General features: G+C 39.6%; 1 protein-coding gene across 2 annotated transcripts; it reads right to left on the minus strand.

Moving 5' to 3' along the window:
• Window positions 1–422: 422 nt before the first annotated feature.
• On the minus strand, window positions 423–27,692 carry LOC113148108 (NAD(P) transhydrogenase, mitochondrial-like). Of its 2 annotated transcripts, XM_026339601.1 has the most exons (22): window positions 27,626–27,692; window positions 25,946–26,144; window positions 24,022–24,251; window positions 22,803–23,020; window positions 22,463–22,550; window positions 22,244–22,332; window positions 21,762–21,949; window positions 21,115–21,248; window positions 20,825–21,016; window positions 18,817–18,970; window positions 17,412–17,573; window positions 14,711–14,821; window positions 12,900–13,045; window positions 12,441–12,636; window positions 11,552–11,785; window positions 10,900–11,060; window positions 9,635–9,814; window positions 9,152–9,311; window positions 6,211–6,292; window positions 4,834–4,952; window positions 3,984–4,099; window positions 2,805–2,954 (listed from the first exon to the last, which is right to left on the minus strand). In XM_026339601.1, exons 2-22 carry the CDS (start codon window positions 26,097–26,099, stop codon window positions 2,805–2,807), a joined length of 3,264 nt encoding a protein of 1,087 aa, XP_026195386.1. In that variant the 5' UTR covers window positions 26,100–26,144; window positions 27,626–27,692. The 2 variants fall into 2 exon arrangements, with proteins under 2 accessions (XP_026195387.1, XP_026195386.1); XM_026339602.1 differs by lacking the exon at window positions 27,626–27,692 and having other exon boundaries at window positions 423–2,954; window positions 25,946–26,099.
• Between the last annotated feature and the right edge of the window lie 119 nt (window positions 27,693–27,811).

The following is a 27,811-nucleotide window of genomic DNA, read 5'->3' on the forward strand; positions in this document are numbered from 1 at the left end:
ACAGCCACTTTATAATCTACAGCAATTTTTGTCTTAAACATTTTTTATATTTTGTTTTAAGGTTTCTAAATGTTTTTTTCTTTGCAAAAAATGGCATATTTCAGGTCCTGTCCGTTGACTCCTCTTTGGAAATTCAGCCATCAAGGAGCTGGTTTTGACTTTGGCACAACGTATGAAGTTAGCTCTGTGCACATGAAGTACGAGTGTGAATACAACTCCATCTCCTCATGATCCTTCATCCAGGTAATTGCAGCAAATATTTGAGTTTTCAACTCCGTCACAGAAAACTGGGCAGGTCGCATTACTATCAAAGCTGCGGTAGACCTCAGGGAAAACCTTGCAGATCAACTTGTTTCCCATTAAGGAATTCAGTTGCAGCTTTAAGAGTGTGTCAAGGAAAAAAATTACACCTTCAGCCAACATCTAGTGTAAATACAGGTTTATTAGGAGTGAAAATGTGCCATGATAAACAAAAGATGGGAAAAACACATTCACAGTACATTTCATCTCCCTATCATGGTCCACTGAAATGTTTGTACAACTTCAAAACCACATTGTTGCTCTGCACAAATATGATGTCTCTTTACAAAAATACTCTCCTTAAGAAGAATGAGAAAGAAGAAGGGAATTCAGGGCATTGTCTGTAAAATTATCCAAATTTTCCATCTACTTTAATTTGATTAATACTTCACAAATGGCACCAGTCTACAAATATTAAGCAGACAAATCAGTCTAATAGTTCCTAAAGACTGCACTCGCTTGTGTAAACTGACATATCAATAATCCGTCATGAGCACATACGACATCTGCAGATCTACACTTGCACAAAATACAGTAAACTTGCCAGCAAACTGAGGTCTGGTGGTTAGAGATCAACATGAACACAACACAGAATGTCATTGGTGAGGTTTAGGATGTGTGAGAGGTCACTGGAGTGTGGATGGAAAATGACTGGTCCCTTACACATCCGGTGGAGGATTAAATCAAAGGTGATTGGTCCAATGAAGGTCCCACGAAGATCTGTTGGTCATTTTAAGGAGAGGTAGGAGAGTTGTCGTGGTAAATGTATCAGGTCCCAGGATGAAATTATAATAACTAAATACAGTACTTTTTCAAGTCAAACACTGGGGACCAGTCACCTCATTAGCTATTACCTCAAACCATTTACCAAAATAAAATCATACCCTCACCTTAAAAAAGGAAGTAATAAATTAATGAATATAGACTGATTCTTAGTTCAGGTGTAGAGTGGGAGCTACAGTTATTTTATTTTGTCGTGTTGTGTGTCACTTTGGTGAATTTCTCGTGGTTATACACAAGGCAAATCATCTGAATTTGTGGCACAGACTCTTTCTAGATCAGGCGTAAAAGGGGGCAGCTTGGCACAAGTTTGTGTTTGTGTCTCATGTTGAACATAACGAATGGAAAAAGGAGCCATGTCAATTTAGAAATACTCAATTATAAACCATTCATGTCTTCTGAAATGTGGCGATAAATTCAATAAGTGCATTGTTGTTTTAGACACACTACACAACAGTCAGGTTAACATCTGGCCCTACTTTACAAGCAGTGGTACTTCATTTCCCTCTAGAGCAATAATGTGGACACATTACAGTAGATGAGCCACATTCACTGAAATGAAAACTATACCTCGAAAGGCCAAAGGCTAAAACATCACATGTACTGTAATAACTGAACCACTTAGGATGATGGGACAGGGCCTTTTTCAAAAACATCAAATCCATTCAGCCACCAGAGCTACGAGAGAGTTTGTTTGGAGGAGTGTTTATTTGCTGTCCTGTAATAGCAGCATTACGGAGCAGCAGTGGTCCCAATTAAAGGTCACATCCTTTTGGTTTAGTGCAAACAAATGCTCAGCAGACAAAGTTTGAATGGATTTGTAATTGTTTTTGATCCATGTGTGAGTGCATGTGTGAAGACACAAGGGCAAAAAAAATTAAAAGAAAAAAAAAAAAAAAAGAAGCAGATATTGTGACATATTGCGTTTCTGGGTTCATGTAAATTTTTTGACTGAATACAAAAACCTCTCAATATAGTAAAAAAGTTCAACTGAACAAACTACAAAAATGTTGCACTATTCTGCTTTTTTTTTTTCCCTTTTCACTTCTGCACAAAAAGAAAGTTTCAAAAGAGTGAGAGGAGAAAACACTGGGTGTAACGCAAGTCTCCGAGCAAAGAAAGCTATCAAAGGGAACATCACATTATCTCCCTAAAGAGGTGAGCAACTCTTCATAGTGTGGAAAATGTTAGTCACACGTCTTTCACTTTTTTCTTCTCTACTTTTGTTCATTCCAACTCATTTAAAATCATCTTTATCTATCGACTACGTCCTAAAACAGCAACCTAACAGTCCAATTTAACATAGCTAATATTTTCACTGCCTCTACGCTTTTGATTGTTTTATTTTAATATTTTATAGGTGTTGGAAAACACCCAGTTCCTAGGGTTACGGAGCACACACACATATTGAAGCTGGCTTCCTAACGTATCTATAAATAAAAGAAGTATTAAGTAGGAAGACATACAGTGTGTTTAAGTACTTCACCACAGTGGGAGCAGTTTTTTTTACTACAATCCTTCTTTTATTTATAGATCATAGGAAGGGTTGGGCAAACCTTAATGATCATCTCTGTCAATTGTTTCACTCACAGCACATAAAAATGATCTGAGTGCTAAAATACTTTTCTATTTGCATGTGAAAAACCTTGCTTCGTTGTCTGTTACTTTCCTTGCCCATGTGTGCTTTGAGTGGAGTTTCCTATTTGCAGCAGAGCCTGGATCCTTTACTGGTTCAGGGACTCGCGGACCTTGGCTTGCAGAGCATCACAAGTCTTCTTGGCGTCTCCTAGCAACATTGCGGTGTTGGGTTTGTAGAAGATGGGGTTGTCAACAGCTGCGTATCCCACGCCCAGGGAACGTTTCATCACAATCACCTGGATGGGATGAGATATAGTTACACACTCATTAGCCCCCGTGATTAGAGGCGACTGATACCGAAAAAGAGGTTTTTCAAACTAATTTCAGGCTGATGCAAAATCCGTGCAAACGACCCAAACTTTTCTAAAGTAAAACCAGAACATTTCCATCAGCCTGACATTTTCTTCTTCTCAGCAACCAACCTCTGCCTGACCTTGGAACTAGAAATAAAGTCAATTGATTGATTTCTTTTCCCCTACAGCTGGGATCTAATAGTGACTTGTCAGTGGGCCTGAATTCCATCTGGGCTTAAATGTTACAAACAGCCGGCGTATTAACATATTTAACAAACCTGATTTCATTTCATTTCACTACTGTGTGTCAATCAATTTAATGCTAGTATAAACCTCGTTAATTTAAATCCTGAAAACCTTCACTGTTGGGTTTCGACAGCGTATTGAATAAAGCTTTCTTTGTTTGACTTGAGCACAAGTCAACAATAAGTCAAAGTATTGTTTAACATTAAATACTAAGCTTCCACGGCAATTCTCACCCAATTTTGTCAACATTTAACTGTTAATGCGAATGTTTCGTTCTTTGTTTTTTAACTGTGCACCTGTGTCTCTGTGTGCATGTGTGTGGTTAAATACAATGTCCTTTGATTTCTCTAGGGGAAAGTGTGTGGAAACTAGCGGGAGCACTGTATAAATCCCAGATCTCGGAGTGGTGCCAGCACAATACTCTGAATGTCGTCATCCCACAGGGACACAGTCACCACTAATGGGTCCAGGATGGGACTGCACCTGGAACTGTAACAATCTGTGTCTGTGTGTGTGAGTCTGAGTGTGCATTTCCTTGTGCGAGTGCGGGTATGCTTTTCTTTAAGTTTGAGGCATCTTCAAATGGAGGCCCCTCTGCAAGAGTGGATTCCAACATTTAGTTGTGGCGTTAAAAAGCTGTGAAATCTTCCGTTCATCTTTGTCTAGTTGGGGTTCAGGACAGCCTGACAACTTCAACAGCACACATTCATGTACCAGATGTCTCACCTGCTTAGACTTCCAGACCTCCAGAACAGGCATACCAGCAATGATAGAGTTAGGGTCTTCCTGGGAAGCAGAGTTCACTGTGTCATTAGCACCGATCACCAGGACCAGGTCAGTCTCTGGAAGGAACAGAACAAAACATTTTACATTTGGGTTTTGTCGCAGTTTGATTTTGTCAAACGTGTGTCATGTCCTAAAATATCAATGCCAACAATCACTGATTATTTTTAGCACAAAAATGTGAATCCTGTTTTTGACGATTGAAGATATGACTTCATACACAGCTCATTTACTCAGAGATGAGGCATGACACATCTGGACATGATGGGATCAATATTCCCAGAAGGTTTTTAGGAGAAAATTGTGAATGGTAGAAACTCTGGCATGATGGAAATTAATGTGACCATGTGCAACAAATTTAACTTTTAGTAAAAACGCTGGAAAAATTAATTGCTGAGTGTTGCAAGTACTCTGCAACAAGTGGTTTTCATGTTACTGTCAAACCGAAAAAATGTCAATTTCAATGTTTTTTATCAGCGGAATAGTTGGTGAGATTTCATTTAGATTTGGTTGCTAGTATTCTATTGAGGTTTGTCAGAATGTGAGTTACATTATCCTTCATCCTTGAACCAAAAACTATTTAACGCAGCAGTTTGACATTTTGGGAAAAACACTTATTAGCTGCCAACAATTTGATAAGAAAACTGGCAGCAGGCAAAGAAAGTAATCAATAACGATTTCATTAACTCCACATTTTGCAATGCCAACTGTAAAAGGTTAAACGTGATTCTTCATTGGCAAGTTAACTTCTTATTGTCAGCTATGTAGGCAGGTGAAAAGAGATTGATCTTACCAGGGAAATCCTCGTTAATCTCCTCCATTTCCAGTACAATATCATATGGCACACCAGCTTCAGCCAACAGCACGTTGAGCTGACCAGGCATACGACCAGCCACTGGGTGAATACCAAACCTATGGGAACAAAACACAGACTTTTAATAAATATATTTTAACACAGTCCCTCCTCTTTGATTAAGACAATCTCTTTTTTTGAGTCTGAGTGAAGTACGTAAAAAAAGGAGTGAGATGTCAGAGGTGGTTAGTGAGGGACCAAAATAAATGGGGTTCAGAAAAGGAAGAGACAATAAGATGGATATCTTGGACAAGCGGAGCTGAGACATGTGATTGTAGTCAGCTTTCAGTTCTCCATCATGTATTATTTGTTGAGTGTGTGTGAGTGTGTGAGTCTGAGTGAGTTAGAGAGAAAGAGACTGGGTATACAGTGCATAGCTCTCAAGCTCAATTAGCCATGTCATGTAATCAGGGTAGGAAATTAACACCAGCCACTGAATTCTGGTGGCTGGCTCTCTGTACTCACACAGCAGCTCTGCCATGTGAACGACTATCATTTGGAGATTTATTTCCTATTTGTTCAGTGAGTTTAGGCAGATTTAGAGTGCAGATGGCCTGTCGGTTCTGGGATCCATTAGTGACTGTGGCTGCTGACTGAAAAAGTCAATGTCTGCACTCTGTGTATCCCATACAGTCATTGGGACATTGGGAAGACAGAGTCTTTTGGTCTTGTTGACTGTGTTCTGAACTTCATGATGTTAATATTGTAGTGTCCAAAGAGCGGAAAACTGTTTTTAATTTGTTAAAACTGAGGCAGAGTTGTAGAGGGATTATAAAGGCTGATATAAGAGTAAGAAAACAAGTGTCGGGATACAAAACAGAGAAAACAGAAAAGAAACAGCAAGAGATCGGGGTGAAGGAGGTTTTTTCTCCTTTTCTCTGACCACCCACTTTCCTCTAATCAAGTACAAATGCTCTAAGTAGCAGCAGCTGCAACAGCCAGGATCAAACGACTGAGGCAGGACAATTACACAAGCTTCCGCTGTACCTTGTCCTTCCTCTCTTTTGTATTTCCTTTTTCTCATTCTTTCTTCGCACACAGGTCTCTCTCTTCCGTAAAGGGTACACTTTACATATTGTATTCAATAAAACATAATTTAATTTCCTCCTTAAATTACACTGTCTAAATATCTATGTACATCTCTACACACTGTATCCATCTGCAGTATCCATATATGTATATATATAAATTTATAGACATGCCTTATAGCGCCTTTTTCATAATGAAGACACAAGTTACTGGAGTTTCTTTTAATTAAACAATCTGATTGAAATACATTATTAATTTACATTTAGGTAGATTTTATGACTCCTTTACCTGACTTTCTTCCCAGCATCTCCTAGGATCTTCACCAGTTCAGCAATGGGGTACTGGGCCTTTGCAGCACACAGCCCATAACCTGAAAGACAAAGCAACAGATAAGAGATATTACATCCAAGAGGAGAAAACACAATGTTTGTCATGACCTTCCTGTCCAAGGAGTTTGAAACAAAGACCCCTGTGCTGGTACAAACGTCACAACACGAGGTCTTGTGCAAGTGGTTCTGGGACACATCTTGACCTCATTGTGAACTGTCCCAATCACTACAATGTTCAAACAATGTTTGACTTTACTGTATCCAAAAACAAGATGTGTTTGCAGTTCCATCACCACGCAGACGAGTCTGAGAAGAGATATGCTTATTTAATGAGAGTGCAATAAGAACCTAGGGGGAAGCAGTTTGATCGACAGTGTTGTGGTGGTGTCAGAAGAAATCAGCGTTAAACTGGATGACAGAGTTTCAAACTGTTGTTTTAGCAATGACTGACTCATTTTCGGCTCGGGCAGCCACAGTCAGAAGCCTATTTACAAAACACAAACCTGTTAAAAAAGTATTACACTAAAATCTAAAGCCATGTTCTCAGGAAATAAGGACATGACCCCCGCCCCAGACACAATTATGTATGTGCAGTTGCAAACGGCAAGTAAACCCCAGTAAATTGCAGTGTGACAAAAAATAATGCTACAACTAAGAATTTCTAAAAAACCTTAATAATATTTAGGTCTTATTTATTGTTATTTACCTAATTAGCATCAGTTCAATTTGCTAAAAGGCTTCTATATAATCATAATCATAATCATAATCATAAGCCCGGGACCTAATTCCTTCTGACCCATTAGTGGGGCACCAGGTGAAGCCAATCAGATTTTTCGTGGAAGGTCTCCCTGGCCCCCTCTGGCCCTTCTCTGCTCCTGAGTTGGCCCCGAGGAAAACTTTATCCTGCAGCTGACCCTGCACAGAGACCCCCCCCCACCCCTCGGTTACCCCCCAGAACCCCACGACTGTAACTTTAATATGTTTAATGATTAAGTTTTTGCTACTGTGAGAATGGAACAACATACAACATGTGTCCTGTCTGAGCAGGTTAAGCACCTTATTACTAAACACATGAACAAGCTTCAAAAGGATTCCATTAGAAGTGATTTAAGGTTGGGAAATAACCAAAGAATTGTGTGTTTTCTTGATGCTGGCTCCGTGCTGAGGTCTGTGTTAAGAGTGTTTAAGCACTGTAACTGTAACACTGAGCAATCCTAGAGAGGTTTCTCAACTGGTTCTAAAAGTTACCTGCTTTTAAATTTTGATAGGCTGCACTGGGCCTGCGACTTCTTTCATGTTCAATAATGCTAATGTGTGGCACTTGATTTTAAATCACACCATCACACAAACAAGCACACGTCAAACGGTCCGGTAGTGTTTACTACCCTTGTCAAAACAAGAAACAACCTTTAAATGGTTTTTGACTTTTTCCAATCCATCACAATTCATTCGTTCCTAGTGCCTCTAATATTCCCTCAGGAGTTGCTCCCGTAAGAAAAACAAGTGAACCCAGACCATGTAGAGATGGGCCAGACGAAGCCAGAAAAACACTTATGTTTATCAGGCCAAGTCTTAACTGTTTCTACAGATGTCAATCAGGCAAAGTGACTGTGACGGCTTCAATTAAGGAGAATGGTCAAAATGGAAACAAGGGGACTGAGTGAATGTTGGTGCTGAGTAATAAAGCTAGCCTGACTACTGACGGAGAAAATAATGTGAAATTCTGATCATATACATATAATTTTTAGGTGTTTTTTATGTATATGTTAAGTCTGTACAACCGCAACAACTTTTCTAAATGCTTTGCAACTGCAGAAACAAACATCTGTGAAAAAGTTCAAAACTGCAGCAAGAACAAATATGATTTGGATTTTTATGTTCAGATATAAATTCTTTGTGAAATCCCTAAACCGGTTTCCATTATGATTTGATTAAACGTTTTTTCTCCTCATATCTGCACTGGCTTTCAAAGAAACATCTGTCACTTTATTATTTGTTTCATTTTGTGTTGCTCGCAAACTATTTTAAAGATATTTTTTATTTTATTTCTTTTGTTTCTCACAGTCCTAACTCGACATGTCTTCAGCCTGTTTTTGGTTTCAGCTGCTTTTAGCACTTCTTTTTCACTTGTATTCACTTCTCAACCATGTGACCATTTTAATTTAGCAATTCTTGTAAATTGCAGTGGTTTCCTCTGAAGAGTTAGTTTTTGTATATAGGCACTCAGCGCTGTGCCTGGAATCACCAATTTACAGGCTGGATGCCTTTAGTCTGTGTTTACATGTACCCACGTGAGTAAAATAACTCTTTGGAACAGTGACTGGTTCACAACAATCTGGCAAGAGGCCTGAAATATCATTGGGACACACAATGACTTTAAGACAGAATTGTAACAGGGAGGTTTCGGATGTGCAGTTAAATATTGAACACTTATTGAAATGAAGAAATTCTATGTAGCTGGAACAAAGATAGGAATCCACACTCTAAGCTTACAAAAGGAACTAGAAGCCAATTTTGAACGTAGTATTTGAATTGTCAACAAAAACTCAACATACCCTCATTCCATCTAATTTTCCCTTGACCTTGCATGTATACGCTGCACTGTAGAATGTCTATTTACCGTGGACTGACGACCACACAGAAACCTGCGTGTGTGTGTGTGTGTGTGTGTGCGGCCATTCTACCATGACTTGTCAATTAGCCTAGCCAAATGGTGACGTAACATGGGTGAAAAAAGGTTAAATAAACAGAACACACACTTTTCTAATGCTGAAAAAAAAAAAAAAAAAAAAAAAAAAAAAAAAAAAAAAAAGGCGGCTGGTAAAGTCAAAAAGCACCATGTTTTTTTTCCACTCATGCACAAGTGTTTCTAGGTGTGTGTGTGTGTGTGTGTATCTTACCTGGAGTGATGATTATGTTCTGGGCCTCTTTAATCATGTCAACAGTCTGATCTATATTAACCTCTGTGTGTGTCCCTGTGATTTCCATAGGCTTTCCTGTACCAGTGGAAGATGTGCCGTAACCTCCCAAGATCACATTAGCAAGTGAACGGTTCATAGCCTGAGAGAGGGGAGAGATATTTATCTTTTCATTTTTTTATGATTACCACATCACTGATTGTTTACAGATAACTGTGGCAACAGAAGAAATTTGAAAGGCAAACTTTCTAAAAAAAACACAACACACTTTCATGATTTTATGCACAACAAGGGCTCTGCTATCTTGCTATAATGGTAAAGTTTGAGACCCCCCTAGTGGACAGGAGTGGAACGCTCACATGAAACAATGTGTGCAGATTCTTCAAACACTACAGGATTTGAACAATTCAAGCCAGCATGATTTCAGTGAATGTTTTCTTTGAAGTCTCAATCTGCTCTACTCACCACACACATAATATACGAGAGAATGGCTCCAGACGACCCGATAAGAGCTCCGACAATGGTCAGCAGATTGTTATTGAGCAGAAAACCCTCAGCACACAGGGCCCAGCCGGAGTAACTGTTCAGTACGGTGATTACCACTGGCATGTCAGCGCCTCCAATAGCTGCTGTCAAGGTTACGCCCTGAAGTAGACCAGACGAAAACAGAAATTGTATTGACGGCAGTAAACTGATTAAAGCCACACCAAATGTGGGTACGAGCTATAAAGAAGAGAAGTGATACATGAAGGAGAGGAAATAGAACAAGACTTCAACAAATTCTCCCTCTACCGTCTCTTTAAGAGACACCCCACCATTTCTCAGCAAACGATTTTGCAGTTTGAGATACATTTTTCACAATCAGATCAACCTTTTCCTCTGCCCCTATCATGTGTGCAGTTTTTGTTTAACAAGGGCCAACTGTAGTTAACAAAGCATCAACAAGATCCATCCAGGAGTGAGTCCTGATTTTTCCTTTCCACAGGTGCACATCATGGATTTATTTTTTAGGAGCAAGTGAACTAACAAACACACGAACACGCATGCACACACACAGTAGACAATACATTACTTTAAAAGAAGATTAGAAGTCAAATGCTGCTATTTTACACTGAGAAGATATCCACCTAACTTCTCCAGGGATGCACTACAATATTTTTCCTGGGATTGACTCCAGTTGCTGATTTTCTTAATAATGTCATATAAATATGCAAAGCAAGCAAAATGCAGAGCTTCTATGTCACTGTGTATATATATTTTTCTTTCTTTCATTATTGGTGTGTGCACCAAACAGATCATAGTAGATTTACATTATGCACAATCGGAATTGTAGATTACCATCACATATGGCCATAATATTAGATTATTTTTGAGGACAATATATAAAATTACAAATAAATAATGGTTTACATCCAAAGTTCCTTAACTAAGCATCTAACATAAATTCTCATTGAGTTGCTGGCGTAACTACTTGTAAGAGATCGAATTGCAACAAATTTACTATTTACTGCTAGAAAGGAGAAAATATCTACAGCTTCAAGGCCCATATGTCAGGAGTGACTTATGGGCCCAATAATATGATTAAAACACGAGAAGGAACCAGGTCGTTTTTAAAAATTTGTCACAATGACTGCTATCTATCCGGCCTTTTTTCAGTTTATTATGCCTTTTCTTTTGACAACATTATCACATGCTCAGTCAACCAAACCACAGACACACACAGGGCGTACCATGACAGCGGAGAGAGCAGAGACAGATCCAAGACAGGTGAGGCCTGTGGTGTAGCTGGGATCCAGCATGTAGGGAATTATCCCACCGACACTAGCAGCCATAAGACTGGCGTTCAGGGCATGACGAGCAGGGAGCATGAGAGGAGCACTGTTCAGCAGACCTATGTGTATGGATAGAGGGAGTAGAATGAAGTGATAAAAGAGAAAATGTTCTAAGTTAGGAATAAAAAAACACCACTAATAACTGCAAACAAACCCACGTAATTGTCATTGAGCTGTGAACTTCTCATAGACAGGAATAATCAAAAGGGTGGATTTCACATAGCGATTATCACTTGAATTTCTCCTTCAGCTGCCACCACTTGAGACTTGTTATTAGCGGAGCGTCATGTTCATGCATAATTTGCTATTATGAAACACGTGCAACCAAATTACAGTGTGGCTTCCAGGACTGGTGCCAGCACATGAACCTGATCAACTCTTATTTTTCTTTTCCCTTCACAGTAGGCAGCAGCGGGCCCCAAGTGTTAGATCTGATCTTGATTTGATAACTACAGTGCAGTCAGGCTGACACAGCATCCGCATCAGGGAAGTGTAAATGTTTGCTTTCCGAAGAATATTTAACTATATACACTATATATGCTTCGCTCACCTTGCAGCTTTCCGTACGCCACCAAAGAGCCGCTGAAAGTGATGCCACCGATGTAGGTGCCGAGATATGCAATTATCTTAGTGAGGTTGGCTGCAGGATCTGTGGCAAAGTGAGGGTACTCGATCATGTATTCAGCCACACAGGTGAGCACGGCAGCCAGCCCCACCAAGCTGTGGAAGGCAGCCACCAGCTGCGGCAAGTCAGTAATCTGGATCTTCTTAGCAATGGCCAGACCTAGAGATAGACAGAAAACAAGACAGAGGGAGGAATTACATATAAATACAGTGCAGTGATCCTGACACACACACAATTAACATGCAAAACATAAGCATGTGCAGGCACACATTCTGATGAGTACTTGGAAGTGGGTTCATCTGAGGAGCCAGGTGCTGCTGATGAAGCCTGTGAGGGGAAAATTCCATGTTTGTGAGTAGGTCAATTGTATGTGTGTATTGCATGTGTGTGTGTTGTGCAGGAAGCCTCACAACATAGCTGTATCTGGAAAAGAGCGTTATTGTCTGTGTGGATAGTTTAGTCTATGCTTCAGCTTTGTTACTGGAACAGTTAGCATTTAAATGATTAAACTGTTCAGAAAGAGAGCGAGAAAGTGAGTAATACACGATGCCGACCATTTTGACAGACCTCCTCGGTCTGGCGGCGAGTTAGTCATATTATGTTTGATGTAAACATCACAGGGAGTCTCTGGACTCAGCACACCTGCTGCTTAATCTGGCCAAGCTTGGAATACATGCACACATAAACGCACGCAGAGCAAAATCCATGTACACTAATTTATAGACTCAAGAGACTTTCCATCTGCTGCAACACACCTCTTCAAATATTAGAGCTTGTCTGCTCATTCTTTTGATGTAAAAACACACAGACTCACCAGCAGTGCCACCTACAGCCATCGCTGCACTCATCTGTGCTAGGAGCTCAGGACTCGGTTTAAGGATGCCCAGAGTGGCAGCGAGCCCACCTGCGACTCCCATCATACCCAAAGCATTACCCACACGAGCTGTGGTCTGGTTGGAAAGGCCAGCCAGGGCACCGACACAACACAGTCCTGAGCCCAAGTACATCATCTGGTCAGGAAGAGAGAAGGGGAAAAAAGGGGTTATTGATTGAGGGACCACAGGATAGGAAAAAAGGCCAAATAATTTACTTGGAAGTTCCTGCACAACATCTGGGCAAACAAAGAATCCATCTGCAAGATGACTAGCTGACTTTTAAATAGTCAGGGGCTGTTTTACACCAATTCTGAAGGACAAAGAAAAAGGTTTCTGTAGGAGGGTAGACATCCAACCCAAGCTAAACACCTGGATGTGGCATAAACATCCTCTCAGACCTGTTCAATGTTGTATCCAGCATGCAGAGCAGCGGCATAGCCTCCAACGAAGACACCACTAGGGAGCAGATAGAGGTAGCTGTACTCGGGTGGATCAGTGGGACGCTTGAACATGTCCAACATCTTCTTAGTCACCAGGAAACCACCTGGGTGAGAGACAGAAAGAGTGAATACACCTGTTCATACAGTGACACGTGATCAGAGTTAAAGACTACTATGCAGAATCAAAAGATCAATAGTGAGCAAAAAGCCTTAATGAAAAGTAGCAAGATGGTAACAAACGTAAGTTGTTAAGAAAGGGAGTCCAGGCACCTGAAGTACATGGAAAATAAAATCTATTTTAAGACAACAGTTGCTAAAAACTGCTGCCAAGCCCAATAACCAATGTTAGGAATTTAATGAGTCTACTTTATGTCGGTGTAAATATTTCAAGTAGAAAACCTCAAAAGTGTCAAACCGGGACCAGACAGTGTCTCACTGCTTTACAGGCAGAGATCACATTACCATGTCTAAGTCTCCCTTTTTCCCTTTGGTATGATCCTAGCAACGTGCACCCACATGCACCCACATATACAGGGGTGAATCGGAGGCTAGCACCTGTTTCTTTCCAGCTCAGGTAATTTTAGGCGTTTTTTTAAGTCTTAGACTGTCCTAGTTAAAGCACGTAATAATCAGACTACTATTATTGCACACCAAGCTGAGTCAATTTATTAATATGCAGGAATTTCCATATATTTAAACAAGGCAAGGCCAGTATCCTTCATTTCTTTTGGTTATTTTTCCCAGAACAGGTCTGCTGGCAGAAAATGTAAAACTGAAGAAAATCAGCAACATTGTCCAAGTCATGAGTCCATATGAAATCACAACTAGCTATTCATATTTGTAGTTGAAATGAATGTAAACAAAGGTTTTTAATTTATTATTACCTTTACTGACACTAGTCTAAAAAATTCTCAATCCACACAAATGTGTGGATTATACTAATGTATGATGCAATGTGTACTGTATGAATGAAGGAAGACAAAAGATAAATGGACATAAATATGCTATTATTTTTTTAAACATCTGTGGTCTCTCAAAGGAGAGCATGTACATCTTGCAGATTAGCAGACAGAATATGTTTAGCTCAACATATTTAACAGATGCAGATGTTTCCCAATTTATTCTCATATCTTTTGACTATAAAGACAAAGAGGGGAAAACAGGCTACAGTCAAACAGGTGGGTAGGGTAAATCAAAGGGATTTAGTAATGACACAAAACCTAAAGGGCTCATGCTATCTGACAGGATTCATAGTTTTGCATTTGAACTTGTGCTGTCCTGCATCTCTCACACACAAAACATACATAATAATAATATCTTTTGGTGTTGCCTTAACAAATACACAGACACAGAGCTGAACCAATCTATTATGCCAATTAACTATTGATTTGTTTGTACCAAAGACTCCCCAGGTGTCTAGCTTTGAGCTAATAGGAGAAATAAAAACTAATTCATGGTTCAGCCCTGGAGGCACACTGTGTTTCCCAGGACTATTAGAGAGTGATGAGTATTATAATGACGCCAGGAACACTTTGTCATTATAAGGGCAATTATTAGGGTAATGGCAGGAATGAATGTGTGTGGTCTGAGCCAGAGCCACCAACTATGAGCAGGTGGTTAAAGAAGGCAGCTGCGAAACTTGGTCGAGGGCATGTTATTGTACAATCAATATAAAACACGTCAATCTTCAACCAAAGTTGATATTTTAATGGGCAAAGGTTACTGTAACTGGCCGGGATCCCTGTAAGATCTATGTACGGGTGACTTACCAGCAATGTTGACCGAGGAGATGAACGCAGCAAGCACAGCCAGTGTCTCAGCAGTAGATGTTGGGATGTAGCTGCCTCCCATCAGGGACAGACCACCCACAGCTGTCAGACCTGCAGAACACAGACATTTTGGTATTCACCAACGTCTACATAGAAAAACCGGCCACTAAAAACTTTGGTGAAGATGCTGCAAACACAAGGATGTCACCAGAACATGAATTTAAAGATTTAAAGGAGCATATCTTAACAATGATTGTCTGTTCAACTATTACTCCTATAGACAACTTATAGGTGTCTTCTCGAGCTCAGAAAATGTGTTTACTTCTTAGATTGGAAAAAGATTGAAAGATTTAAAAAAGGAGAAGGAAAAAGAGAGTGTGTGTGTGTTTACGAAAACAAGCTCAGGAAAGCTTGATAACATCAGTCCTGTAATGACTTACAGGCACATTGACTTACGATGCAATAGGACCCACACACCCTTCCAGCTTGCATTCACACGCACTTGTTTGTGTGCAATTTATAATAGCTCAATAGCAAGAGGTTTGTGTGTGCATGTGTGTCTGGGTTCAAAGTAACTAGTTTGATTGACTTGTGTGGTCAAATGAGGCCATCGTAGTGACCCACCTTTTCTCGCTAGTCTCCATTTTTTTTTTTTTTTAATTCAAAATAACTTCCTAAACAGATGCCAGTGCCAAACATTATTTCACAACTACTACTATGTAAACAAGATAATTTGAAATTTCCACTGTTACAAGAGAGACGACTACAACAGGGAACAGGCATTGTGATGAGCTTTCATACAGCAAATAAAGGAGGGACTTGAAGAAGAAGAAGCAAGGTTTCTAAACATGTGTACTTTGCTTTCTAGCACAAAACAGACTTGTGTCAGTGTCAGGATTCCACCAATAACCCTTACAGTTTGTTAATGAACCATGTTTTCCTAGTAAAATCTCATGTTCTTAAGCAAGTGTGAACAAACCAAATTGGATTTTTTTTCCCCAATCAGATCTGGTCCAGTTTAATATGTGTTCCTACATCTGATGTCTGCAAATGCAACTGCTGACGTCTGTGCATACACCTGCTGTCACCAGTCTGTGTCGGCGAGTCACAAATAAGGAAGTTGCAGATTTGTTGTTTATGGAAAATCTTTTGTTCAAGCCGTACCGGAAGAAACATGTTGAAACTGTTGCACAAATAGCACAAATTCAAAATAAACTGACCATTAGTTAGGAAAATTAGCTACAAGCAAAGATCATTATAAAATGACTGAAACAGCCAACATGCTGTGTTATATGTTCCCATCCGTCACCTTACTCAATCTTACTCAACAAGCTGAATCTCATCATTTACAATTGACAAGGGGACATGTAAAAGTCAAGTCAGTATCAAATCATTTTTAGTAAAAAGAAAAAAAGAAAAGATACCGTTACACAGTTAGAGTGGAGATCAAAAGTGAAGCTGCCACCACAACAGATTAGCCAGACAGTCAGTAGGCATCACTGGGCAGACACACACACATACATACACACACACAATCCAGTATGTACGGGTCATTGGGTGGGCCAGTGTGCTGTAGGGATGTCTCTGTGACAAACAGTAGGTACCAGGGTACAGACAGTGTAACAGTGAATCAGGGCTCTCAAGTAGATTAAAGCTTTTCTAACAGACACCAGATATAGAGACGTTCCTCAATGAGCCAGTTGGTCTGAAACCAGCGTCTGAAGAATTTAAGATGACCCACCAGTCACAGTCACCACTGGTTGTAACACTATAATCTCCCAGTGAAGAATATAATTGTATCTCATTCAAACTATAAATTCCAATATGATTCCCTAATGTCTGTGTGTGTGTGTGTGTGTGTGTGTGTCTGTGTGTGTCTTTTTAATTCCTGCCAACAACAGAATTCTGCTGGTCTCACTGTTTCCATAACCGCAGTCAGTGACAGAAATAATAAAAAAAGGTAAGAAGGCCACGCCAAGTATGTGAAAAATACCTGGACAGGGAGGAAAGGGAGAAAAAAGGAGAAGAGGACAGACAGAGGGCAGATGTTATGAAGACGAGAGAGGTGTAAACTCCAAGTGAACTCAAATTTGTGATATTCAGCTGCGATGTCTGCGAGCTTCTTAGACAAACCCAGTTTTACTAATAAAGTTTTAAAAGAAAAACTGTCTAATAGTTTTTAACTGCTGAGCTCTGCAACTGAGGCCTGATGTTCGGCTGTGTGCACGGGTAAACAAGCAGAAGACTTCCCTGACCCTCCAAAATCCCAGATGGTGTGTTACTTCCTACACCACTGTGGGTCTTAGGAGTGATCAAAGCAATCAGAACACACACAGGCAGTTACTTCTCTAACCTCTTAACCCCTCTGTGTTAAGCTGTAGCTGACAAAAAGGACACAATCTTTAAAGTTTTCATGTGGCCTGAAAGGAAGAACAGCAGCGTGGTTCCAAAGACCTGCTGGACTGACACGTGACATGGTTTGACTTTTAAACTAGGTTTGTTTATAATATGTATTAATTTTTTATGCTTTCTTCTAAAACATAGTTGATGTGACAATTTTCTGCTACATAGATTTCAAATCACAGGTTCAGGTCTACCTTAAACCTGTAGCTCGTCCGTTACACTAAAGGTTGGAAAATGACTTTACTTTTCAAATAAAGCCAATATGCAGTCAGAGAAAGACACACTCAACACATCTAACCTGAGATGGCGTTGGTGACCGACATGAGTGGAGAATGTAGAGCAGGAGTAACCCCCCACACTGTGTGGTATCCAACGATGCCAGCCAGACCAAAGGTGGTGACCATCTGAGTGAAGGCAGCGTTAGGAGCTGACAAACCCAGACCCAACAAGGTGGCTAAGCCTGTCACAGAGAGACACCAAGTTAAAGAAATGTGATGTTACTGTACAGTGACATTTAAAGACAGGTTAGGTTTAATCAAGTGGCCCAGCTGGTTAACCACAATGACCTTAAACTGTAAAGTCAGTGGTTCTATTCCCGGTTCCTCCTCGGGGGATTAATTATCATATTGAATCATCATAACAACAACTACAACACCAAAAAAAACACATGAAAATAAAAATTAACTAGAATAAAATGTATATGTAACACAAGTTAAATGCTAATTTTCAATTCCACAGATCAGCTTTACTTTGCCATTTACTGAGGCTTTTTAGATTTTTTCGACATTTGGGCATAGAAACCTTTTGTGTAGTGCAACCTTTTGTAATACAGATATGTCTATAAGGTGAGTATATTCAGTGAGGCCTGAAACTGTGATATTTTACAAAAAAGGAAAGACTGAATAAAAGTAACTGAACACTAAGAAGCAAAATCATGTTGTTTTCACTTTTCCATCCATCTTTCATCCCCTTAGTGTAAATATATGCTGATATAGTATACTATAGTAAATATACACTTTGTAAATGTAGTATTATTTACCCTGATATGTGTAGATATCAGTGAATTATGTCTGGTTGCATATATGAGACTGTTCCCATTTAACATATAATGTTTACCCGACAAACTCTCATAGCTATAAATTGTTTATGTTTAGGACAATCAATCAAAAATGATTAACATGAATGCAAAGCAGGGTAATAAACCTGTGACCACCACTAACTAAGCACTAAGTTCTCACCCTTTAAAAAAGTGCAGCTCCCATCAGTAGCTGTGTGATGGTGTTAAGTAGGAAACGCCAGAACCTAAACAATGTGTGAACCACATTAACTGCATGTGGTGCGCTTACACACAGAGCTATGTGGCACCATGGGAACCACTCACTCCAGCACTACTTCAAACAAACACTCAGTGTGACACTGTTTTTACAATGCACACTTCCTGACACTAACAGGGTGTCTGTGTGTGTGTGTGTGTGCTTGTAATCTGCTTCTGTCACTTCTTGCCTCCTGTGCACATTCCTGCAGTGATCTGAAAAGCTGATTATTAACCTGTCCTTCACCTTATGGCAGCCCTCAACCTCCCTCAATTAGGTCATTTAAGAGAACGAACTTGAAATGAACACTTATCATAGATTTGGACATGACTTTCTCTAATTGACCAGAAAATCTAAAACGTGTTGGCACAGTCACCCAGTACAACTAACCTCCAGTGTACATGCTGGCAGTGGTGAGTGTGGCCTTGAAGGGGGAAATCTGTGAAGCCTTCTGTGCCTCCAGTTCCTGGACAGTCTTGGACTTGGGAGGTGCTGCTGTTGGCAAATTGTTAGGCTGAGGAGCGGGGAACAGGTTCTTTCCATTCTACAAATTACAATAAATAGACAGAGACTGTTATAATGGGAAAAGTAGAAAGGCGGAAAAAGAGCAGAACAGAAAATTCAATCAATTTTCCCTAACTGTCATATTAATGGCTCGGATCGCAGTAATCTACAAAGAAGAAAGAAGAGGTCACAAACGTTTTGCACGAGAGTCACTGTTGGTTATCCCAACAATATAACATTATATTTATTAAGAGCTGATTTGAACTTTGCTTATATTCCCTGATCTGATTACCTGATTGTCTACAATGACATCAGTTGCACATAGAAACCTGTGAAATATTAGACTCTGCTGTCAAGATCAAAGCAAGCAAACTAATGATCTGTAGGTAGAGTAAAGTGAGATCTGCATTTCAGCATCATTTATAAGATATGTCACCATTATTGTGATTAGATATGGATCAAATTACTACAACACACTACTACAATCTGTTTGTTTACTTTAAAAACTCAGCAAAGTTTGAAAATATCTTTTAAAAAAAAAATCTGAAACCAATATTTATCTTTTTCAGTATCTAGTATTTTATCCAGTAGATAGTATTGTACTTTTAGATCATCTGTAAGATTCAGGTTCAAACTCTTATTTGTCATACTTATTTATTAAGTGTGATTTGATCTCTAAATTCATAAAATTGCCATTTTTGCCCAACAATCTAAACTCAATAACCCATAATGAAAAAGTGAAAGTTAAATCTTCACAGTTACGTAAACACCAACAAAAATGCATAGAAAGAAAAGCTTATTTGTTATAAACCATTTCCAAATGATAGAACAAGCTTATGTTTCCTCAGACTTTTACAACATGTTTGTTCTGTTAGTAGGTGGCTCACATGCAAACATGTCACCACACTAGTATATCTTCGTTCTTCATTCAGGACAAATGTTTGATCATGGAGAGGAATAATGATGATATATATGATGTAACGATACAAAATAGCACAGCCATCTACAGGTCTCTCCACAAGCATTGTCTCAATCTTCAGTCTCTTAACTCTGACCAGTATCTCGATCTCTATCTCTGCCGCTGAGGGGGTGATGGGCACACCTAAAAGCTTGTTTTCTTAAGGAGAGTGCTGGAGCCTGTCCCAGCTGTCACTGGGCCACACAGTGCAGCAGTAAACTGAATCTGTGACCATAGCAGTTTATGATCACGTTGTACCTGACGTGCATTAAACGTGTTTTGAGAGCAAATCATTTCTAAAATGCCCAAAACTAGAAAAAGCACATGACGGTTCATTCACCAGCATTGTTTTAAAACCGCCATATATCAGACTTGTGTGTTATACGTCACATTACACCGCTAAAGCCAGGGTGCCAGTTAATTGTGTAAAACGCACACTGGAACGCCTTTATGGCAGCGTTTTGAAGTGCCGTGTAAATAGACAAAGGCGCCTTAAAGAGGGGGAGAACATGCAGCTCATATGAAAACCTTTCTAGAGACATGTTTCCACTTTATCACTATGTCCCACTTACTGTACACTGATGTGCAAAAATGTCAATTTTATCCATTTTGAGATTAAATATATAACACACTAAATTGTGCAAAGTGAAGAGGTCTAAACACTGTGTCTGTTGCCAGTGACCTTTTCGACTGGTTGTTATTACAATATCATTTGAGGAAAATGATGTACAGAAGGATGTACAGATGTCGTAAAGACAGTAAGACAAGAACAATGTGCTGTTAGGCTGACATCTAGTGACGATGGCAAGCACCTACAAGGTCAATTCGCTGTTTCCTTATGTTCTGCAACATGTTTATCAGCTTATCATCTGTGTCTCAACATACTGTACACATGTTCATTCTGCTGCTAGAAACAGTACTAGAACGACCTCATACCTGCATGACAATACTTCCTCTGACAACGTGATCCATGGTTCCGTAGTCAAACGTGTCCTTGACATCGAAATAGAAGTTGTCTTTGTCAGGGCTGATTGCTCGCAACAGTTTAGTGATGTTGTTGGAGTACAGAGTGCTGGACTGCGTTGGCAAACGGCTGGGCAGGTCTGTGTAGCCGATATGGGTTACTCCCTTAAAAAAAACAAAAAAAACAAAAAAACAACAAAGTAAAAAAGATTGTAATGGAAGATGGAAGATGGCTTTGGACATATGTAAACATGAGCACTGACCTTGTGTACTGACAGCTCTCCAGGTACTGTGGTCTCAATGTTTCCTCCAGCCTCAGCCGCTAAGTCCACCACCACAGACCCATCTTTCATGCTCTCTACCATTGGTTTGGTGATCAAGATGGGTGCTCGCTTACCTGGAATGTTACATCAAAGACTCAATGGTAAACTGAAAACCATGTTTCAATCTGTTAGATCTTGACACATTTAAATTAAGGTAGAAAATAGAAATGTTAAGTCTTTTTTTTTAAATAGACTAAATTCTATGTTGAGAATGAGTCACCCAAGTGACTCACACTGACATCACAGCTGAGCTTACTGTGTGGCTAGACTATGTACAAAAACAGTTCAGACCCATAGAGCAATGGAAGAAATGTGAAGCTGTAAAACATGTCTGGTACATTCCAGTAAAGTTATTTTTAATGTTCAACATTATGTGACTAATCCTTTTTTATTTCGAAGTTCTCTGTCCACCTGGCCAGGCTGTATGTCTCACATGTCTCTTATATACCAGATATTCCAGGACCAGAGCAAACAGAGCTATGTTTACAAAGCCTTGATTTAGAGGACTGCTTTGGAAATGCACCTTTCACCTTTTTCATTTATGGTGTGTGTTTATGATGCATGCAAATCTTTGCTTCTGTGCATACCAGGGATAAGAGCAGTGCTGATGACAATATCCACATCCTGACACTGTTTGGCAAACAGCTTCATCTCTGCCTCTAAGAACTCCTTAGACATTTCCTTGGCGTAGCCTCCCTGACCCTCTCCTGACTCCTTAATGTTCACCTCTAGCGGCTCTGCACCCAGAGATTTGAACTGCTCCAAAGCTGCAGCTCTGAAAGACAGGGAATAATGATTTCTTAGTCAGTGTTCTGCCCTCTGTTTGAGTGCATTCACAACTGCCATAAACTTTAAATTGTTATATGCATAGAGTTTTGTGTATTGCAGTGCCCCCTTCTGGTCGGATAGCAGCAGTAGTTTTAGAGCTGGAAAGTACATCAGAGGCTGCCACTACAGTTGTCAATCCTTTCTAAGTTAACAAAACTGCCCGTATTAGATGATTAGAAGTCTAAAACAAGAACAAAACATGCAATTGTAATTTTGCAATTTAGACATATCAGACTCAAACCTGGTATCAAATCCTCTGACAATGGCTCCCATGGCCCTGGCAGAACCAGCTGCTGCCAAGCCAGCTACACCACCTCCAATGATCAGAACCTGTTCAAAGACCACACACGATGTGTTCATGTGATTCCCTAACAGCCTGGTAAAAGTCAAAACTGGCATAGAAACATTCAGAGTAAAACTTAAGTTAAAACAAATGCAGAAAAACAGAAAAACTACACACCTTTGCAGGTGGGACTTTTCCAGCTGCTGTGATTTGACCGGTGAAAAAGCGACCAAAGCTGTTAGCTGCCAGCACAACTGCTTTGTACCTGAAATGACAGAGGAAATCAATTATTTTAGAGATTTCTAAATAAAGGTTTGATCATCTGTGCCTGCTGTGAATTAGCAAAAAACATCTACAAAGAGCATGTGCAGTATGTGTTTTATGTTTTCAACTGTCATAAAATGGTTTACTGGTTCATGTTGTGACTAGTAAACAACTAAAGCTCTTTAAAAAGGTCAATTGTCACAATCTGTAAACTTGCAAAAAAAGGTCTCTCTTAAAGACATCCAGTACCCACCCTGCAATGTTTGCCATGGAGCTCAGTGCATCAAAACCCTGGGCGATGGTGACTCGGGGAACCTGGTCCATAGCCAGGACGGTGGCTTTCTTCTGGGATAACATATCCATCAGCTCAGGGTACTGAGCTGGGTAGATGAAGCTGATTAAAGTGGCTGCCTCCTTCATCATCTCCACCTCATGGACACCCAGGGCTGGGTTGAAAGTGGGAGCCCGTACCTAGAAGCAGAAAAATTCAGTTAGGAAAGATCCGATAAAAGGGGTAATAAATAAACAAACAAACAAACAAAAAAAAAAAAGACAATATATGTTTAGTCTGGAATTGTGTGTAAACAAATAAAAGTGTACAGTATAAGTATAAGTGTAAGGTCTAATCTAGATTTGTTCTAAAAATGCTGAAGGTGAAAACAGCGAAGAACATTTATAGTGATGTCTAATTTGGAATACATAAATATAAATATAAATATAAATATATATATATATAAATAAAATATTATATATAATGTATTATATTTCCCTCTGAGCTGTAACAAAATGGAAAAACTCAAGAGAAGTACCTCAAACTTTTACTGGAGCACAGTACTCAAGTAAATCTACATAGTTAACTAGCACTTGTGAAAACAAATTCAACTATCGAAAAACAAGTCTTTTCTTATTTTCTCCACCTAGGGCTTATCAAGTACATGAATCTTTAGCCTTGGCTTAAGACTTTGTCTTTTATTCATTTACAGAAGGACAAGTTTGGTAAAAGAAAAACCTCCAGAAACATTAAGCTGCTTTTCACGTTCTTTGCTTCTCTTCCCTCCCCCTTTTTCTACCTCGTCCACTATGGCTATGGTGAAAGCAAACTTAACAGTTAATTGTTGTTTTGGCCTAGGAACTCTGATTTCTTCCTCATATTCCCATGCTCAGTCATTTTCGCTCTTCCCGGCACGGCAAAATGAGCACCAGACACCAGACGCTCCGACCGTCTTCAAAGCACTGACTGGCCCAATCTGTCTCTTCTTTTTCCCCTCTTCCTTCCATTATAGCTCATTACCTCAGTTAAGACGGGATGGTTTCTGACAGTTTTAACTGCATGCAGTGTTTTTTAACTTTGTCCAGTCACCTCTTCTGCTTGTTTTGCATCCTAATCCTATCCTCCCCTTAAATAGCTTTGGTCATATATTAAATAATAGCTAATAATGTCTAGCTCGTCCCTCTTCTCACTTAAATCATACCTTAACCACCACATCAGATGCCAAAACATCTTTAACTTCTTTGATTGTTGCTCCAGCCTGGGCGTACTGCTCATCGGGGAACTTTGAAGGCTCTCCAGCTCCAGACTCCACAATGACATTAAAGCCCTGCTTGATAAGTGCTTGGACACCAGCAGGAGACAGTGCCACACGACGTTCGTTCTGGAAAATTTCTTTGGGAACACCGACTGTGAGTTGTTTGTATGGAATACCTGAACAGGAGAGGCAGAGACAAAGACAAAGACAAGGTATCAGGACGGAAGAAAAATGGATCTTGCCGTGGTACATGACACAAACAAGACACAAGATACTACAGAGGTTTTTCTATTGAATAGATTACAGCAACTATTTTATGAATTAATATTTTTTTCTCTCACAAGTTAGAGTTCTAGATAAGAAGTAGAAGACATATTATATGCAGATCAATACCATTTATATTAAAAAAAGAGAAAGTAAGATACAGGCTGATGTAGTTCTCAATTTAAATTCAGAAAGCTGTACTGTTACAGCATGTGTGTGACAACACAAGAGCAGAGACTAAAGTTAAAATTACACTAGTAAAGATAACAAGAAAGACGGGAGACTAATGAGTGTCAAAGACTGAATAAGTAAGACTATGACAAAAAAAAAACAGTCTGAAAATAACAGGAGTTTTAGATTTTTAAGTACTCAGGTGATATTATTCCAGAATTCCATTAGAAGTTTGACTTTCCTAAGTTGGAAAGCATCTGCTAAGCCTATATTCAGACATCTCCAGAACATATAGTAATGTATGTTGTGTAAGGGAGCTCTAACCACAGTATGTTCACGTAGCAGTGTCACTCAGTAGTTCACATATCCAGTCTCACACTAACACTCTGCCTCAGCCTACACCGTGTGTCTGTAGGCTTCCTAGAGGCCTAAACATAAGTACATCTTCAGTATATGAATGTGTGTCCATCTCTGCTGTTTGTCTGTGGACCTATAATCTGACATTTGTGTCTCCATAATAAATGCTGCCAAGCTGGAATCAGGAGAACTAAATACGTGTCAACTACTGTACTACTAGGTCTAGACTGAGGGCTCAGGGCCAGGTGAGGGCAAATGAAAGTAGCAACACTGAAATGTAGAGAAAGAAAAAGGTTATAAGAGAAGCTGTTGTATACGGTTAAAGGACATCCACTTTTCAATTTGACTTACTATATCTTGATTGTGTCTGAATAGTGGATTAACTTATTTGTCACAATTATTCCTTAAAAAGAAAAGAGGCTAAGGAAAAATAAAATGAATGAATGAGCACTGCTGTATAATATAATTATATTGCAGTGAGAGTGGTTTGTTTCGCTAGTTGCCAAGGGAAACAAAGAACAAAGGGCAAACCTGTCCATCCCTTTTGATGCTGAGTACTACTATTTTTGTAAAAACATCACCTCTGTGTTTATGTAATGAGTAGTTAGGACCTGCCATGAACCAGATACACAAGTACATGAGAAAGTACACAGAATCTACAGATGACTGATGAATGAATGTTCTGACTGAGTAAGTACTGACTTCTACATTCATGCAGACTGTAGTGTATCACATATTTATGCACATCGCACTAGGTCTATAAAGAACACACCCAGGTTAGAGACTACATACTACATTTGCTGACATAAAACTTGGTTCATCCTGCCTACGTCGTATTTTACAAGGCCATCATGCTCTAAAGAAGCAGTAAATCTGCTAGCTGTTGCTTGTGTGACATTCATCTAAAAAATAGGAGCTGTGTCATGGGAAATGTGATTATGTACGTGCTGAGATCAAGTTTGTATCTAATCCTTTTGCATCAAATGTAAATATACACACTGTAATTATAGCTGTCAGCTTTTAATTATAATCGCCATGGAGAATTACAGTAATAAACAAGGCATTTAGAGCCTCTTACCTGGACTAGCACATCTTCCAAGAGCTTGATGGGTCCTGAAAAAGCGTAAACACGAGGATCTGATACCTCGGCCACTCTGCAACTTCACACTGGAAACCCCGCTGAACACAGGGGCTGAGCAGCTGGCCGCGACAATGCGTAGAAGGCTCGCCATGGTGCACACACCAGGAGGAGCTCAACAGGATAGACAGCACCCCTCCTGGAGAACATGCGAGACAAATGAGGAGCACAGAGACAGAGGGGAGGTTAGATACTTTTTCATAATTTGTGCAGCAGGTCAAATTAGGCAACACATATTCTGGCCCTGGAGAGCCATTATGACTTAATCATGTCAAGGTCAAACTTCTGTAGAGTATGTACCAAATTGACAGCACAGAGGCACTACGGCAGCACAGCAACAGGATCTAAGTACAAGAACAGTAGACTGGGGTCTACCACATCATGCAGAGCTCCAGGTGCAGGCTGTGCAAATATGGCCCCAAGATAATCCAGCACATAACAGCCAAGTGTAAGATGCAAGCATGTACACTGTACATGGAACGAGTGGCAGGCACAGTATACAGGCACATCTGCAGAAATTATGTTGAAAGTTCAAAGGTCAGAAAGGTCCTGTTTTTGGTATTTTATTTTGGTCTAACAAAGCAAGACATCTGAAAAGTTAAGTTTTAGCTCTGTGAGACTGTATTGAATAACTGAAAGACTAAAAGATTAATCCAAAAGGTTCTGTGCGAATTAAAATAATAAAGGAAAGAAGCATTTGTTGCAACTGTAATATCAATACCTTCAAATGACAAAATATATGGACACAGTTCAGCTCAATTGGTTGATCTATTAATCTATTAAAAATGTAAATGTATAAATAAAATGTCCATCAAAAAGTCCAAGCTGACATCTTTACATTGCACAATAATTGTGTTTATAGAGCAAACAGGATTAACAAAGAGAGATGGATAAGCCTACATAGTACTTTATTAATCCCAAAGGGAAGTTCCAGTGTTGCAGTAGCCATTTCACAAAAGACAATGAGTTGGACAGCAGGAATGCAGCTTACAGACTCACGGTTAAACAGGAGAGGACATTTATGAGTGGATCAAATAACATAAAGAGAGGACAGAGCCTCAGATTGAGGACAAATCACTATACACTGTTATTAAAAAAAAAAAAACTACCACGTCAGCAAAACACGGTCCAAAAACATCGGCTCACATCCTGTTGAACTGTCTCTGATTTTAGATCATTATTATTACTTCTATAATTATAAAAAATAAACCTGAGTAAGGAGTTTAACGTGACGTTTAGGTTAACTCGTAAATCTCATTTAAGTCATAAATAACACATTAATCGTCATCTTTTAAATGAGTCGTTTCCATACGAAAACATCTTCCCTCAGCTGTGTCATTAGCAGAAACTGAAGCACGAACAGTGTTGGAGCAGATGTGGTGTTTGTTTGTTTCTTTATCTTTATTGTCTCCTCTCTCGCTGCAGACCATAGCGGGCGATGGAAGCTAACGGGAGCTACATGCTAGCACGCTAGCCGGCAGCTAGCTCACTTCTGTTCTGACTGGGAACGGGACGTTATGAGTCAAAAGCATCCTCACACAGGCACAGACACGCAAACCCAATTCAAGTGCACGAGAAAACAGGAGAGGGGAAAGGTTAGCGGCAGATAAGATGACTGACCTTTGCAGACAGTCCTGGCTCTGTGCGGCACAGGTGAACTTTGTGTCGACCCGGAAGAGGAAAGTCATTGGTCCACATGAAAAACATGAGAGCGGACAAACACTATGTAAACAGACATATATGTATATATGAGTGAAAATGATATCTAGCAATATTAGTTAAAGTTAATACACAATCATTTAAATG

The sequence above is a fragment of the Anabas testudineus genome, chromosome 22 (assembly GCF_900324465.2).
Source record: "Anabas testudineus chromosome 22, fAnaTes1.2, whole genome shotgun sequence".
NCBI classification, from domain to species: domain Eukaryota; kingdom Metazoa; phylum Chordata; class Actinopteri; order Anabantiformes; family Anabantidae; genus Anabas; species Anabas testudineus.